The 17,541-nt window shown below is 64.0% G+C and overlaps 1 protein-coding gene across 1 annotated transcript in view; it reads right to left on the bottom strand.

Annotated features, from left to right (window-relative positions):
• Positions 1-11,027, bottom strand: part of UNC13A (unc-13 homolog A) — a 36,875-nt gene extending 25,848 nt beyond the window's left edge. Inside the window, exons 1-10 of the mRNA XM_055709887.1 lie at positions 10,916-11,027; positions 6,524-6,553; positions 6,058-6,157; positions 5,731-5,848; positions 5,433-5,556; positions 5,194-5,267; positions 5,048-5,102; positions 4,350-4,385; positions 3,570-3,780; positions 832-1,440 (exon numbers count right to left, since the gene is read on the bottom strand). Of these exons, the coding sequence (XP_055565862.1) occupies positions 832-1,440; positions 3,570-3,780; positions 4,350-4,385; positions 5,048-5,102; positions 5,194-5,267; positions 5,433-5,556; positions 5,731-5,848; positions 6,058-6,157; positions 6,524-6,553; positions 10,916-10,937 (1,379 nt within the window). The 5' untranslated portion in view covers positions 10,938-11,027. The remainder of the gene's footprint in view (positions 1-831; positions 1,441-3,569; positions 3,781-4,349; positions 4,386-5,047; positions 5,103-5,193; positions 5,268-5,432; positions 5,557-5,730; positions 5,849-6,057; positions 6,158-6,523; positions 6,554-10,915) is intronic.
• Positions 11,028-17,541: the final 6,514 nt, after the last annotated feature.

Genomic DNA, 17,541 nt, shown 5'->3' with positions numbered 1-17,541 from the left:
GGGACCCCCCAAGTCCCCTGCCCCGAGAACAGGCACCACAAGCAGACATGAACTAAGGCCACTTTCACCAGGGCTCTAGGTAGCACTTGGGGCTAAATATGTATTTTTTGAAAAAAGCTCATTACATATTCTTTTAATTTAGAGACTCCCCTGCTCCGGTCTATAATTTAAACTAACTAGAAGACCAAAAAAGCCCATCACGTTTTCCCCCCTGTGCAGAGCAGCAGTGCTCACCGAGCCATGAAAAAACGGATGTGTTCAATAATTAAAGGCAGAGATTGACATATGAATTATTCACATGCTGTACCAGGGACCTGGCCACGAAATTATTCATCTGTATAGCACAGGAGGCCATGGGCGAGCTTTTACCAGTGGTCTAGGGAGAGGATTGACTCCTGTGATGGAAATTTCTTCCTCTGACCATGCCGAGCTCCAGGGAGCCAGCAGCTTGAGCCAGAGGGGAGGAATCGCAGCCCCAAGCCCCCACTTCTGCCACCCCCAGCTTTGTCCCAGGTTATAATATACACACCTGCGCCCTCGGTAGCCCTGGCAGGATCTCAGACACCTTAAGCTCTGCCCCTGCTTAGTGCAGCACTGCTGGCTGGGCCAGGGCAGCGTGCCCGAGGGGGCTGACCCACGCCAGGGTGACACAAGGTGGTCTCCCACCCTAGTGCCCCAGGCACCTGGAAAAGCCCCAGACACTGCAGGTCCCTGGAGCTGCCTCTTGGCACTGCAGCACCAGCACCAGACCTGGCCACCTCCAGTGCACCCTCAGTGTCACCAGGTACAGTGCCATCCCAAGGATGCTACAGGTCAGCATCTCCCTCCTACCTCTCAGCTGGTTTCAGGGGCTCAGGCTCGGGGGCCACCTCTGGCAGGGGAGCTTCATCTGCTCCCCGCTCGGCCTGGGGGGCCTCTGGGGTTTCCTGGGGGGCAGAGGTGTCCTTCTCCTCCTTCCTCTCCTCTTTCCTCTCCTCCTTCCTCTCCTGCTGCTGTGGCTTCAGCTGTGGGACCAGCTGGGGTTGCTGGGGTTGCTGCTGCTGCTGCTGCTGCTGTGGGACCTGTTGCTGCTGCCCCGGGGGTTTCTGAGGTGGAGGGTAGGCATCACGCTCGGGGGTTTCATAGGTGTCCTGCTCCTGCAGGTCCTCCTCCTCCTCCTCCTTGGGGTAGCCTTCCTCGTTCTCGCTGTAGTCCTCATTGAACTCTTCCTCTTCCTCTTCCTCCTCCTCCAAATAGAGATCCTCATCATCCTCATCCTCCTCCTCCCAGCGGGGCGAGTCCTTGCGGTAGCTGACAGAGCTGTGGCAGGAGTGGTAGGAGTCGCCGTCCCGCTCATCCAGCTCCGAGTCCCGCAGGCTCTCGTTCTCGAAGTCCTCACTCAGCTGGGAGCTGCCCTGGCTCAGCTCGGCCGACGAGGCGTAGCGGCTGCTCCCCGTGGGGCTGCGGGCACGAGGAGAGACAAGGACAGGGCTCCCGTGGGTCCGTGCCACAGCCCTGCCTGCCCCGTGTCACCCCAGCCAGAGCCCCGTGGTCCCTGCCCAGGTGAGCTCCAGGCTCCTCATCCTGGGAATCCAAGGCACAGGCCCAGGAGACTCCGTGGGCTGGGACGAGCCCCCCAGGCTGGGGCACTCGCAGGGGTCCGATGTTCCTGCCTACGTGTGGGCTGAGCATGGGGACATGGGGGACACGGTGTCTGTCCCCTCAGCTCACCCTTGCCAGGGGTGGGGGCAGGGCACAGCCGGGCAGCACCCCCAGCCAGATCCTGCCCCCTGGCCAAAGACCCCGTCTTGTCCCCAACCCACAGACCTGCCACCCAGCCTCTACCCTGACATCCCAGCGTTCCCTGCGGACCTCCTGGGCACCCCCTCTCCAAGAACACCCCTTCAACCCCGTCACTCCCATTAACCACATCATCCCTACCTGGGGGTCCCCTCTCCACTTTTCCTGCCAGGCCAGACCCCTTCCCAACCCCCCCCATCTGCCCCCTTGGTCCCCGGCCCCTCCAGCATCCCCCTCTCACAGCCGCCTGCACCTGGGGCACCAGCGGCGCAGAGGGGGTCCCTGCGTCCCGGGGGGCTGCCGGGAACGGGCCGGCCGGCCGCGGGGCTCCGTGGGGAGAGGCTCACATAAGCAAACATGCAGACAGGACAGGGACATGCCTAGGAAGAGGCCGACACCACGTCTCCAGCACCGGCAGCCAGGGCTCAGGGTGGGGGCAAGGGGGAAGGGGACAAGGGGACGGGATGGCTCGAGGTGGCCAGGCCAGGTGGTGGGGAGCCAAGGGACAGAGCAGTGAGGAAGGTGCTGGGGGATGCCCAGGCTGGTCCCAGCAGGGAGGGGCACTGGCAACATCCAGGTACCTTGGGAAGGGGGACTGTGGGGCACAGGGGTGCAGGAGACACAGCTCACACCTGGAAACTCCTCACCTCCCCAGCCCGAGCCTGGGCAGAGCTGGGAGAGGGGCCCTTGGCACATCACGAGGGTCCCAAATCACCCTGCAAGGCTTTTGCCCAGCCAGGGGCTCCCTGGGAGGTGACCAGAAACAGAGGGTGGCATCTGAGTCCCCGAGGCCCCAGGTCCCACACCGGCTGGCGTGACAAGAAACAGGCAGCAGTGCTGCCAGACAGTCGCTGTGCCGGCGAGTGGGAGCGGGATGCTGGGGCATCACCACCGTGAACCGGGATGCAGCAGCAAGAAGGGGACCACCACGGGGCCAAGAGATGCCTGGAGCATCCCAACGCCGCTCCTCTCTGCAAGGCGATCCCGGGGCGGGGAGAGGGGTACCCTGCAGTGGCACGAGGCCACCCTTGCCGGGACTGGTGTTGGCCTCACCACGGCTGCAAGGACCGACCACAGCACTCTGCGACGGCACACGGCACGCGACGAGGTAGCGACCCACCTATCCGATAGGTCTAGGGACCGCCTGCTCTCAAGGGAAGGCTGGCGGCTGGTCCGCCTGCTCGACTCGGAAGCGGACTCAGCGTCGCTGCGTCCGTTTGCGGCAGAGTCTACGCTACCATAGCGTCTGCCGGGGAGGAGAGGAAGATCATCAGCAAAGTTCCAGTGCCACGCCGCCGCCGCCTGTTGCGCCCCAGCATCCCGGGCTGCCGTGGGGATGCCGACAGGGAGGCTCTGTCCTGCTGGATGGGGCTGGCACCTTGGGCTGGACGCTGGTGAGGAACTGGGTCGTGCTGCGACCGCGGGGACAAAGTGCCGGGCAGGCATCTCTTCCTGCGGCTCTGCCTACAGCCACCTCTGCGTCCCCAGCCAGGCCACAACCCACCAGCTCTGCTCCCAGCGAGGACAGCTGGGGCTTGGGCGTCCCGAAGCCCAGTGAGGACAGAAGAGGGCAGTGACCCAAAAGAGCCTGAAAACTTTCCAGTGAGAAGGAAAGGCTTGGAGCCAGCACCATCCCCCTCTTCCTCACCTCAGCATCCTTCCCCCTGTCACCCACCGCCCTGGGAGCGCCGTCCCTGGCATCGCCCCGGGGACCCACTGGCCTTGGCCACCTGTTGGGGCGGGCATTGAGAGAGCAGGTCCCAGGGGGGAGCTGGCTGCGCCGACACTACCTGATGGGACGCTGGTCTGAGTAGTCCATCTCGTAGCTCTGCATGGAGTCGGTGTAGGAGTCACGGGAGCTCTGCTGCTGGTGCCTCATGGGGTACTGGTGGACGGAGGCGTTGGGCTGGGAGGTGGTGTAGTACGGTGGCGGGATACTGTTGCTGGTCTCGCTGCGATAATCGCTGTCCCGGTCATCCACTGTGCTGTCAGGGTCATCGTCTGCAAGGGGCCACAGTGAGCAGGACAGGGGACAGCCCCGCGGCTGTTGCAGCCAGGGATGCCCCAAATCTGCCCTGTGCCCAGCACAGCCCCGCTACTGCCACCACCGTGTCCCCACCACCGTGGGACCATGCTGGGGAGATGGACCCGGGAAGGGGTGAGGGGCAAGCTGCACGTGCTCCCCTCTGCAGAAGGGGGTTTGGGGGGATGAGGGGAGGGTGGGAGGGGAAAATGGAATATACAGAAGGGGGGGAGAGGAGGACGGAGTGCGGGGACCCTCCCCCTGCTTGGTGATGTCCCACCACAGAGGCAAAGTCTGAGCTGCTCATGGCCACCAGGGCACCCTGAGGACACCGAGCCTCCTAGTGCCATGTCCCCCCCAGTCTGCGGAGACAGCCCTGTCCGGGACAGGGTGCTCAGTGCCTCTGTCCTCAGCCAGCATAGAGCCACGGTGACAGGCTGGACCTGAGCTCCAGGTCCCCCGCACTCCGGGCCAGGCTACGGCACAGCAAAGGGGGACACGCTGGGGACCGCCAGGCTGGGAGGAGAGGAGAGGACAGGATACTTACTCTGCTGTTCTCCCCAGCCAAAATAATTCCAGTTGCCTACAAAAAAAAAAGGGGCAGAGGCAATAAGGGTGGAGGCAGCTCTGGGGCAGCAGCAGGAGCTGGCTGGCAGTTACCAGCATCTCCCAGCCATGGTGGCACCAACCCAGGCTAGGGACAGTGCTATGGCTACACATGGTGGCACTGAACTGCACAGGGGACAGGTCCCTGGGCTGGGCACAGAGGCACTGAGCTGCGCTTGGGACAGTGCCAGGCTCTGGGTGGCCCTGGCATGATTACAGAAGGAGAAACTGAGGCACAGGTTGGGACAAACCGAGCTGCCACCCCAAATACCCCAGACTCCTCTGCCAGTGCCCACACCAAACAGCCTCGCTGCCCCTTGCCCAGCCTCCCTGGGGGACCGTCCTTACCAGCCCCATTGCCTTGCCCCCCGCAAAGCCCCCCTCCCCTACAACTTAGCCCCACGGGAGGGCCCACACACTGTGGGGCAGGGAGACAGCAAAGAAACACCAGCAGACACAGGAGAAAGGGTGAGAACAGGGACGGGTGAGGGTGTGGGTGAGGTTGAGCCCCACTTGGGTTGGGGTCCCATGCCCCAAGGTGGGCACAGACCCTGCTCCTGCGCATCACTGATGTGGGGAGCTGGGGAGACGGGGCAGTGGGGGGGTCCTGCAGCAGGGCAGGGACAGGGTAGCACTTACAGCACTGGGAGCTGTGAACAGGCAGAGGCTTTTCCTGCTCCTCCTGGAAGGCATACTGGGAAGAGACAGGCCACTGAGGGCTGCCTGCTCGCAGCACCACTGCTCCCTGGCCAGCCCTCGCCCCAGGTCTGACTGCACTGACTTACATCGTCCTGGTCCCGCATGGCATTGAGCTGCTCCAGTTTCTTGGCCCAATACCTGGCCTCCTCCTCGGGGATATCTGCAAGGGCAAAGACCCCAACTGATACACAGACACATGCACTCATGCAACAGCCCCCACACACAGCTTTTGGGGCTACAGGATGAGACCCCCGAAGCCCATGAGCTGGGGCTCAGGTAAGGAAGGATGCACCTTGGTTCTGGGGTGCCCAGAGATGGTACCCACCCAGCGGCAGCTCGAAGCGAGTGTCAAGGAGGATTCGGTGGAAAGTGGGGTCCTTGGTGCCTGAAATCTCATTGTCGGTCATGATGACCTGGGAGTCGAGTGTGAGCCATTCCCCAGGGCCCTCCTGTGGGGGGGGAAAGGGGGGGTGAGGAGAGCTGCCAGGGACCCGCTTTGATCTGGCCCAAAGCAGGGTCCTCTCCAAGCAGGGATGGGGAAGCTCGGCCCCTGCTGACGGACAGCCAGGGGGGGCTACATGCCCCTCAGGGTCCAGCGGAGGTGAACGTGTCTGGCTCCCTACCTCATTGGACTGCCGGATGGTCCGGAGGGGGATCCACACTGTCCCCACCATGGTGTCCCAGATGAGCCCCTTGTTCCACACCTCCACCGTCAGGCCCAGGTCGAGCCGGTTGATCTCACTGAGGAGGGGGAAAAGGTGCCAGGTCACCCCCTCCCCAGCAGCCCCCTGGGGCCACCCCAGCCTCTGCCTGCCCCTCAGCCCCAGGACTCTGGTGAGCCCCCCCAGGCTGGGTCCAGGGGAAGCACTGGCAGTAGGGGACCTCCCCCTGATGGGGGGTAGGGGGGAGCAGCAGGGGTGGGGACCTCGCGGTGGCCCCTGGACACTCACAACATGAAGTCCTGCTCCCAGGAGGGCAGGTTGCCCCGCACCGCGATGGTTGTGCTCTTGACATTTTGTACCTTCAGTGTTACGTAGGTGTTAAACTTCTCTGTGGGAGCAAGCGGAGGGTGAAGTGGCCCCCGGCGTGCCCCCCACCCCAGCTATGCCCCCCCCACACCCTCCCATGGGGTCCCCCCACACTGCCCTCAGCAACCCCCAGCCCCAGTCAGCCAGGCAGGATGGATCCTACCACTGATGGGCTTGGCTGCGAGCCCCCCCGTCCTGCTCAGGGCACCCCCACTGCTGTGTGTGGCCCCCTATCATTGCCAAATGATACCTCCAGAGCTGAGGCCGAGCCTGGGGTCCCCTCATCACCCCCCAGCCCTTCCTCTGACCCTGCTACATCCAACCAGCCCCAGAAGCGAGCCCCAAGCCCCAGCCCCCCGGGTGGGCAGGCAGGTGGGGGGCCACTTACCTTGGGGCCCGTCGAACTTGGCCTTTTTAACTGCAGGGATAGAGAGGAAGAGATTCAGCCTGAGAACCCTGTGCGGGGGGTTGGGGACCCCCACCAGGGTTCCAAGGGTGTGGCAGGACCCCACCTGGCCGCTGCCCCACCACAGCTGCAAGGTGAGGAAAGGATCCCTCCTGCTGGTGTAAATCAGGGGTCCCCAGTGCCAGGCGCAAGGGAGGGGGATCAGGCATGAGTGGGAGGTGGGCACCAGAGGGTAGCAAAGGTCCCCCCCAAAAAAACCTACCACTTTGGAACAACTTGCAAGCCCAAATGACCAGCCTTCATCTGCTGAGGGAATGTTTAACTCCCCTCACCCCCCGGCTTGGGAATTCAGATCCACTGGGGGAAACAGATGATGTTACAATACACGCCCCAGGGGGAAAGGGGGGGGTCGGGGGACCCTTCCCCCAGCTCCCTGCTGTAGGGCACCAGCCCAGCTGCACCGGGGTTAAGGCTCTCGCCCTCTCCCAAAGTGCTGACCTAGATTTCCTACAGAAAACCGGGGTGGGGGGGTGGGGGTGGGGGGTGGGGGGTGGATAGGGGGGCTGTAACCCTCCCCTCCCCACCCTCCGGCAGCCCCTGGAGGGTGGAGATGCTCCCCCACCAACTCTGCTGCAGCAACGACCCCCAAACCACTCCCCAGCCCTGTCCCCCTCCCAGGGGCTGCCCATTGAGGACCCTTCCCAACTGGCTGATTGCATGGGGCGGGGGTGGGGGCTGCATCTGGGCCAGATCCTGCTCAGCACCACAGGAACAAACGCCCCCAATTCTGGCTGATCCTCCCAGCTTTGCACCAGTGCTGCGAGCGGGAGGTGCAGGGGGTGGCGGCACCAGGTTTTGCCCACAGTGGGGAGGGGAACGGGCAGAGCCTGGCACCGATGCTGGCACTGCTGGGGGGTGGCAGGGGCGAGGCACGTCCTCGGGGCTCACAGGAGGGGACCAGGCAGGGAGGGAATGACACAGCACCCGGAAAATGGTTAAATGACGCGGGTGCCAGCGGGTGGAAGACCAACGTGACCGAGGAGGGATGAAAATAGCCCTGGCGATATCAAAGGTAATTTGATTTCAGAGATGTGCCACTCGCCAGCCACTTATCACCCGCTGCCAGCGCCAGAGGGGCCGTGGGGCTGCCGCCAGCTCCACGTGCCCGACGGGCTTCGAAGGAGGCAACACGGCATGGGCAGCCCCACCCTAGCCCTGGGGTACCCCTGAGCAAACTGGGGTGGGGGCTTACACTGCTCTCAAAATAACTGGGGACCCTTGGGCTTGGCCGCCGGTCCTGTGCCGCCCCAAGGGTCCCACATTGGGCATCTTTGTCCCAAGGAAGGCGGCCAGCGGTGGCCCTGCAGCTGTGTTCCCTGTGAATTGCAGGACTCTGGGAGCTGTGGCCTCACTCAGGGATGGGGGGCGGCGGGGGGGTGGGTGGGGGGGAGGGGGTGGCGTTCACATGTGTGGGGCTGGTTCAAGGCCAGGCATGAGGCTGCAGGATCCCAGAGACCCCCTAGTGTGGCCAGGTTGGGAGCTCAGGGGACTGCGTGGGGACAGCCAGCATCACTGTGTCTTCTAATATTATATATTTTTCCCTGTATGTATGATTTTATAGATTATAGATTATCGTTATTATCTTAGATACAGTAATTGGTACCAGGACCTGCCTGTGGGGCATACCCAGAGCGGCACAGGGACCCCTGGCACGGGAGCTCGCTCTCACCCCAGACCCAGACGCACCCACTGGGGCCGCCTGCTCCGCCAGCCGCTGCCTCCAAAACGAACTGGGAGAGCAGGGGAAGGAAAAGCTCCAAAAATACCCGAGCTGACAGGAACAAACAATTACCCAGGGAACACGTGGCTCTCCTGGCTGTCATCTACTGCTGGGGAAAAGTCCTGCTGCCACCATCTGCGGCTGGTGGCCCTGAGAGGGCTCTGCTGCTCTCCTGGCCACTAATGAGTCCCCAAAGCTGCTGCAAGGGTGGCGGGTCCCAGGGTGCCACCCTTGGGCTAAATTCAACCTGAGCTGGGGACAGTGGGACCCCCCTGGGGGCTGGGTGCTCCCGCAACAGGCTGGAAGACCCAGAGTGTTCCCCAGGCTGGGTAATCAGCCTCTTCTCGGGGGTGTTGGCCAGTTGGGGAAACTGAGGCAGGAGGCAGCTGGTGGGGGTTGCACTGGCCACAGCGTAAAAACCAGGCTGGGCTGTAAACAGCCCCCCAGTGTCCTGTCTGCCCACCCACCCTCTGTCCATCCAGCCATCCCTGTCCTTCCACCCATTCACCCGTCTGTCCAACCGCCCATCCCTCTGTCCATCCACCATCTCTCTGCCCACCCATCCTTCGACCACCCACCCACTCACCTGCCTCTCCACCCACCCCGACCCCCCCCCGTCTGTCTGTCCGTCCCTCCACCCCCTCCCTCCCTCCTTCCATCCTTCCACCCAGCCCGCCACCCACCCCTCCGTCTACCTGCTCACGTCTCCCCACCCCTCCATCCATCTGTCCTTCTGTCTCTCCATCTGTCCCTCCGGATGCCCCTCCACCCGCCCGTCCATCTGTCCGTCTGCCTCCAGACACCCCCGTCCCCCCACGAACCCCTGTCCCCGCTCACCCCACACCTCCCAGGGCCCCTTCAGCCAGGCACACACCCCCAGCACGAAGCTCTTGGGGGCTGCACATGGCCCTGCCCCCCCAGGAGGGGCAGGGGAAGGCTGGGGGAGGCGCTGGGGTGGCACCTCCACCCCTGCGACCCCAAAAATAGGGTGACAAAAGCAGCTGTGACTGTGGCAAGCGGTGACGGGGCAGCGGGGGAAGCCCAAACCTGCTGGGAGCCGTTTCTCACCATCCGCCCCCGACTTCACTGAGGGTGTCACCACGTGTGACAATCCCTTAAACTGCAGTAAGGACATGGCCCTGCCCCTGCCGGGGGGGGGGACACCCCAAATCTGGGGCTGGCAGGTGTCTGGCTGGGGGCCACACCGGCTTTGGCACGGCTCCTGGCCCCCCAGCTCCCTGTGTGCGGTTGTGGCACTACCTGGAGAGTGGGGGCTGTGACAGCACCTAAGGGACAAGGACACGGGGGGGAGCGGGAGGGGGCACAGCCCCCCATCTCGCTGAGTTCAGGCAGCAGTGGGGGTGCCCCCGTTTTCATCCTGATTTCTCCTGGGCAGTGACACTGGTAGGGGAATCCCAGACAACCTGTGTCCCACCTTGTCCCCAGCTGCCACTCTGCCACCTCTGCCCTGCCACCCTGGGACCCACAAGTGCCACCCCCTCCCCATCAGGCTGTCACAGGGCCTAAAGAGGGGAAAGGGACCCCCCCAGACTTCTCCCCCAACCCAGCCCCCAGACTGAGCATGCAATCCGGAGTAACCTGAGACTGTGGGATTCACCTGGGGTGAGGGGATCCCCTCCTCCCCTCCCTGGGTGGTCCCCCCATTTCCCCCCAGTAGGGGGTGGCCAGCACCCCTGACCCGCACCCAGACCACCATGCTCCCATCCTGCCCCCCCCAGCATCCCCATGCTCGAGGTGGGGCAATGCCTGCAGGGACGCAGGGGGCTGAGGGGGAGGTGTAATTTGGGGGGTGGGAGGTATTTAGGGCTTTGTAGGGGGGAGTGGGGAAAGACAGAGGGGTCTGGGGGTGTTTGGGGGTTTTTGGGGGGGAGGTGGGATTACGGAGGTGCTTGGGGATAGATGACGCTTGGGGGTGTGTTTGGGGAGGGGGTGCTGGAGGGATGGGAATCGGGGGGGTTGTGTGGGGCGTTGGGGGATGTACGGGGCGTGTTTGGGGTGGGGGGTGTTTGGGAATGGGGGGGGGGGGCGGCGTCTGCAGGGTGGGGGTGCCGGGAGATGGACTTGGGGGGGCGTGCAGGGTGCTGGGGGTATCTGGGGAGAGATGGGAGGGGGAGGGCGGACGGGTGGGGGGAGTTGGGGGTGGGCACGTGGGGGCCTGCGTTTGGGGGGGGGGAGGGGTAGGAGGGAGCTCGGAGGGGGAGGGAAGGCGGAGAGGGGGGGGCGGGGGGAGCCCCCTCCCTGCCGAGCGCTCCCTACGGCGGCGGGGGGCGGTGAGGGGGGGGGTTGCCCCTCGGCGGGCGGGTCGCGCCCACCCCACCCCACCCCACCCCCCCCCACCCCACCCCACCCCCCCCCGCGCTGCTTCCCCACCCCCACCCCCGAGTCCGGCGCCGCGCGCGCCCCCCGCCGGTTCATTCATAAATCCACGCGACGGTTTTTGTGAATGGAGCCGTTCCCACGACCCCCTCCCCCCGCCCCAACCCCGCCAGCCCCGGTTCCCCCCCGCCCCCCCCCCCTCCTCTCACCGCCGCCGCCGGGCAGCCCCTAGCCGCAACCCCCCGCCCGCCCGGTACCTCCGACGCAGAGCAGCGACATGGTCCCGGTGGCGGCGCCGGTGCCGGGGGCGGGGGGGGGGGGGCGCGGGGGCCGCCGCTGCCGCCGCCGCCCCGGTCCTAGCGGGCGGCCATCTTGCTTCAGCACCGGGGACAGCTCCTGACGTCACCCCGCCGCCCCCGCCTTAAAGGGGCCGCCGGGCACCGCCCCCCCCCCCCCGCACCCAGGGCTGGGGGGCGGGTCCCCGCCCCAAGGGGTGCAAAGCCCCCTCCTGTGCACCCCCGAGGGGGGGTGTCTTGAACGGATGGCCCCCACCCCCGGGGGGGTCCTGCCCGTGTGGCCCCGGGGGGTGTCTGTCACGCCCGTGGGAAGGGGAGCGGCCCTGCCCCGGGGAGGGGGAGGCTGTCCTACCTACATTGCTCCGAGGCGGGGGGGGGACACCTGTCCTGCGACATAGTGCCGGGGGGGCTGTATGGCTTGTACAGCCCGGGGGGGCTCGGCCCAAAGCGGGGGGTGGTTTCAGGGTGCAGCGGTTACCCCACACCGGGGGCAGGCAGGGAGGAGGCTGCAGCCCCTGGGGGCAGGAGGCAGCAACGTGCCACACTGGGCTTGTTCTGAAGTGGGTCGAAGCAGGTGGGGGTAAACTGTCATCATCCCTCGCCGAGAGGGTCCCCTCTCTCCTCGCCACCTCCGAATGCCACATCCCAAAGAGATGCTCTATCTGGGCACAGTGGTCCTGGCTGAGGGGCTGGAGAAGCTGTCATGGTCCCAGGGAGGGACCAGCACCCCGGCTCCAGAAGCCTGATCCTCATGGGAGGGGTCCTACATGGGGGTTTAAAGCAGAGCCCCCAACTCCATCACCTGGGAACATGAGCTCAGTCAGGGTTTCATCCTGAGCCTGCCCCCGTCTGCCTCCCTTCTTGCTGTGGAGCCAGGTGATGGACTCAGTCTTCCATCCTGCTGCTCGCAATGCCTCCGTAGTGTAAGCAAGGGCGGCACTATGCCACCCCCATGGGATCATCACATCTTGCAGGGATCAGCAGAAGGTGGGATCGGGGACACCAGGGGACAAAAAGATACCAAGGGAAACCAAGGCACAGGGCAGTGAGGGCACATGTGCAGAGCTCTGTGGGACCCAAGTGCCCTGGTCTGATCTCGTATGCTGGCCCCTGGTCGCTAACGTGTGGCCACAGTGGGGCAGCAGGGACTGGCCCCCCATGAAGTGGTCATGGGCCTGGAGCAGGTCAGCCCCCTACCAGCAGAGGAACTGGGGTCACTGGCGGCAGCAGCAGGAAGCACAAAGGATGGTCATCCTTGTGCACCAGCATGCACACACGTGGTGCACACCCACCCCAGTGTGTCTGTGGAGCCCAAGCACACACAGGTATGCCTGCGCACATCCACATGTGCACGCACATCTGCAGCAGCACCCATGTGCACATCCACACCCTCAGCCACGCACACGTACCCACGCACACATGCACGTGGACACACACACCACCACCACCCCACCCCCCACGAGGCAGCAGCACAGGCAGGGCCACCCTGGGGGCAGCACAGCTGCCAGCTCCCTCCCTCCTCTCCAAGGACAACACCCCAGGCATGGGCAGGGGGCAGTGGGGGGCGCCCCAGGAGGTGATGTGGCAGGCTGCAGAGCCCTGCCTGCCAGGGGAACCATGGCACGGAGGGCTGGGCTTTGCACCTGCACATCCCTGGTAAGGCAGAGTAGACGGGATCATCACGGGCAATGGGGAGATGCTGAGGCAGTCCTGCCCAGAACCCCCTGGCTGGAGCAGCTGGCTCAGCCCATCCCCTTCCCCACCACCACCGCTCCCCTGGTGCTCTGCTTCCCAGCAGCTCTGCCCCAGGGACAGTGGAACCAGCCCACACCAGGGCGGGTGCCAGCACCTGGCATGGCAGTCAGCACTGCAGCTACCTCTCCCTGCCTGCCCTGGGGGTGTCACCCCCCTTCTGTCTCCCACTGGCAGGTGGAAAACATTTCCAGACTGACAGAGTCAGGGCTTCAGCCCATGGTGGCGGAGCAGCTCCGCTAAACCAGGCTGGCCGCATGGTACTCCCTCATCCCTGGCAGCATCCCATTTCCCACGGCGCCCACCCCCATGACCACCACCCTGACAGGGCTACAGTGCCCTGCAGGAGGTGCAGGGTCCCCCCAGATCCTGCCAGGGCCCTTTCCCCCAGCCAGGGACATGCCAGGCCCTTCCCAACTCCACCAAGGTCTCTCCAGCCCCCGATGTATTTTTGGGTGCTGTCTCGTGTCATCTCCTCCCTGCTTCTGCCAGCGTGGCAGCCCCAGGGCAGGAGAGCCCTGCTTTGAGCAGGACACGTCTCCTCCACTCACAGTCAGTGCATCGCCTGCATGTACCAACACCCCCACAGAAATGCACACAAACACACGGGAGTGCTTGTGCACACGCATATTGGTGCGTGCACACACACGTTATCATGTGCCGGCACACGCTGCTTTAAAACCATGCACTTCAAGCAGTCAACAATTCTTAAAAAGGAAGCTTTTCCTCACTCAGCGTGGTCTTTCTGCCCTCACCTCCACTGTGGGGTCTGCACCCACTGCTGCCTGATGCCACCCTCCAGCACCCTTGCCCCAAAGCATCTCTCTTCCAGCCCTGGCACCAAATGCCGAGCTGCTCCCATGGCTCACCATTGGCTTTATTTTCTGCCCCAAGACCTCATTGGCATGAAAACAAGTCTCATCAGAAGAGGAAACGTTCAGAAAAAGCTCCTGAGTTCTTTCCCCCCAAAAAAAGCCTGCCTTTTTGATCAAAAATGAGGATTAAAAAATTGTATAAAAAAAAAATCAGAATCTCCAGGCCTTGAAATTACTTATTTCCAGGAGCTGAATTCCTGCAACCTGCCTCTCCCACTGTTTCCCTCCTGGCACAGCCATCTCCCACATCCCTTGGCACTGTGCCTGCAGCAGTGCCCGAGCCCCCCAGCACCAGCAGGGCCTAGCACTGGCAGACCCCAGCCAGCAGGATACTCCCATCCCCAAAAGTTTCTCATTTAAATCTCCCCAAATGTCATCAAATCTCCAGCTCAGCATAAAACCAGCTTCACCTGTGGGTCCTGGGCCTTGAAAGCCAAAAAAACCCAAACCTCCTCCATCCTCCCGTCAAAACCCTGGGTCTCACCTGCCTGCTACTGGCATCACCAATGGGTCACTGGGTGCCAGGGATGCCCCTGGCAGCTGATGCATCTTTGGTAAAGCCATGGGGAGGAGCTGGGCTCTGCCAGCATGTTGGCTGGCAGCGTTGGTAAAACAGCAGGCAGGAGGGAGGGCAGGGGGCGAGGGGTAGTGGAGGGCACCCAGCAGGGCCTGGAGTTTGTCCCAGTGGGCAGCACCTGGAAGGACCCAGCTGCAGCTGGGGATAATGGAGCCATAAGCACCAGTTTAACCACATGCAGAGGTGATCAGCCCACAACCCCCAAACCCCCAGTAAAGTTGTAATTACTGGGAGGGTGGATACTAAATCCATCTATATTCATGGTGACATGGACAACTGACAGCCTCCAGTGCTCGCTGGAGGTCGGGGTTCCCTGCAGCAGAGCCCAAAGTCCAGGAAAGCTCATCCCTGGGGGCAGAGCGGGGCTCAGGGAGAAGGGGACAGGCATGACCCCAGCTGGGATCCTTTGGGGATCCCTGAAGCACACGTGGCACCAGTGGGGCCCAAAGGACATCACCCCCAGGAGCCTCCGACATCCTTGGGGCCGGGTCACTCTGGGACCAAGCCAGGGCAGGGGGGCTGGGACCCCCCAGCCAGGAGCTGCCAGTGACCAGGTTCTGCCACCACACTGCAAGCAGAGATCAGCCCCCACAGCTCTGCTGGTCCCCAGCCCCCCTGTCCCTCAGATGAGTGTCCCACCTGCTTCATCCCTGAGTTTCGTCAGGTGTGAGAGCCAGAGCACGGCTCCGTGGTGCACGTGTTGGGAGCACACAGGCAGACAGCGGTGAGGGGGTGGCGGGGGGGGGGGTCCGTCAGCTATGCAGGGACATGGTTGTGTACCTCTCTGGTTTCAAGGGTCCCTGGCGCTGGGGCTTGGGGGTTGTAGGTGGCACCTGCAGCAGCCCCTTTGCTGGGAAGCCAAAGCCAAAGCAACCCCCAAAGCCTCGAAGACCCTGCACATCCCTTTGCCTTCCCACCCCCGGGGGTCCCTGCGACCCCCCGGTGCAGGTGCCATCCCGCAGGCGTGCCCGGCTGCTGGCACAGCCTCTGCAGCGCAGTGACCACCCACCAGCCCAACCGAGAGCGGCCAGCCCGCCTCCCTGGGGCAGCGAGAGTGCTCCCAGGCAGGGATGATTCCTCGCCTCCATCCAGCTGCTTCTCTCCAAGTGCCCTCCATGCCTGGAGGCTGCTCTGGGGGCTTTTAGGGGTGGGGGAAAGAGTCTGTGATGGCACCGGGCATGGGGCATGGTGCTGGGGGCCTCCTGGAGTAGCCGGGAGGGGATGGCGGCGCTGGGCACGGCGGCGGCACTGGTGGCCGAGGGCTCGGTGAAGTGGCAGCTGTGCTACGACGTGAGGGCGAAGACGTGGTGGATGGTGAGTGGGGGCGGCTGGGTTGGGGGGTCAGGGTCGGGTCTCGGCCGCTTGGTTTTGGAGGGGGAAGGCCAGCTGCGGGGCAGAAGCAGGACGTCGGGCCAAGGACATGGGGGTTCTGCCGCAGCCCTGGCTGGGACCGAGGCGGGGAGGGCTGGGACTCAATCCCCCCACCCAGGCTCATCTGGTCGGGGGGTTTCCCTGCATCAGGGGTTTCTGCTTCCTCCTGCTGACCTTGGCCTTGCCCCAGGTCCCAGCCAGGCCTGGGGCTGTGCTGGGTTGTCCTCACCAGGGCTTCCCCCAGGTGCTTTTCTCCCATCAGTGTTTTACGGAGAAAAACTCGCTGTGGACAGGGAATATCTCCCTACTGGGCCGTGAAGGTCTCGCCCAGTCTCTGGCCTTGGGCTAGTGCCCATGGGAGGACCTGGACGTCTGTCTGTCTGTCCCCCAGCACCCACCCTGGCTCAGGGCAGGGGCTGGGGATCACCTTAAGCGGAACTTAAGGCCGGTTGGGGCACTGGTTTGGGGAAGGAGAGGAATCCCTGCACAGCTTTGCAGAGGAGGTTGATCCAGGGGCTGTGGGGTCCCCGGGTGTTTGCAGCAGCTCCTCAGCACCCGTCTCGCTTTGCAAGGGAACCTACGGCTCTCCCGGGCTGGTACGTGAGATTTCTGGGAAGCAGATGGGCTGAGCGGATTCCTGCCAGGAAGCACCAGCCGCTGCCACTGCAGCAACTCAGGCTTTCAAGGGAAGCCCAAAAGCCCCGGCTGTGAGCAACACAGGCAGGGACAAACCCAGGGGGGGACATTTGGGTGTCCCCTGTCCCTGCGCAGGGCTGGCACCTGGCATCATGCCAGCTCCATCAGGGCTCAGGCGGGGGGCTGAGGAGGGGGGACAAGGGCAGATCCTGCCCTGAGCGACCCTGCCGTGGGCGGCTGCAGTTTCCAGGGCAAGAGGCTGGGCCAGTATCAAAGGGCCGTAGGTGGAGGGCACTGGCTTTTTGTCCCCCCCCCCGGCAGCCCCCTGTGCTGCAGCAGGAACACGGCGCCCCTTTGCTCGGGAGCACCCACGCTGCCCCGGTGGCCCCGTGGCCCTGCCTGATGCCTCGAACAGAGCCGGGGCTTCAGAGCGAGAAAATTGGGCCTTTGAGGCGGCCCCCCGCAGCCCCACGCTGCCTCCGGTCTCAGCCACCGGCATGGAGGAGGCAGGTCACGCCAGGACACGGGGGCGGCAGCGACACTTGGTGGGCCAGAAAGGGGGCTGGCAGGAGCCCAGGGGCTCTGTGGGGGGTGGTTTCGGGGTGTCCCCACTGCCGGGTTCCCCATGGTGCACCCACACATGCCGGCTCTCACACGGGCAGGTTGTGCCGCTCGCCGTGGCGTTTGCAGGGTTTGTGGGAGGGGAGGGGTGCCTGGGGAGATGAGCAAACACAAATGGGACCCTAAATCCTGAATAAGGCTGGTCCTTTTAGCTCCCTCAGCCCCCATCTCCCACCAAGGTGTCAAGTACATCAGCCGTCTGCTTTTAACCCCTAAAATGTTTTGGGAACCCACCTTCTGCGCCCGCACGCCTGGGCGATGCTGGCAGTCCCCAGGACTGTCTGTCCTCATCCTGGGAGCAGCAGCGCTCAGAAAAAAAACACTGTTTTGCTGAATCAGGGCTAAGTGGAGATGCTTTCACTAGAGACGAACAATGTGGGATGCTGCAGCCTCTCCCTGGCTCCCATTTCAGGCTCTCTGGCTGGGAAAGTGCCTTGGCAAAGGTTGGAGCATCCCAGGAGCTGGTGCACAGTCAACACCCGCTCCCAGCACCGATTCTGCCCCACGGCCGCTCACCACTGCAGCCGGCTGGGTGGCACCGGCCAGGTGTGAGCCCCTTGAGACAGGCGGGTTGTCTCGCTGCCACACTGCGCCCCGGCTTGTCGCATTTCGCGTTACCCTCTATAAAACAGGAGCAAAGGTTGGAGCTGATGCAAAGGGACGCACCCGGCGCCCGGGCTTTGCATCAGCCCCTCCCAGCACGCCCCGCTCCCAGCGCGCATCCATCAGGCAGTGAAGGGCGCGTGATGGATTGA

The sequence above is a fragment of the Falco cherrug genome, chromosome 4, assembly GCF_023634085.1.
Source record: "Falco cherrug isolate bFalChe1 chromosome 4, bFalChe1.pri, whole genome shotgun sequence".
Taxonomy (NCBI): Eukaryota; Metazoa; Chordata; class Aves; order Falconiformes; family Falconidae; genus Falco; species Falco cherrug.
This window is presented reverse-complemented; position numbering and strand designations above follow the sequence as displayed.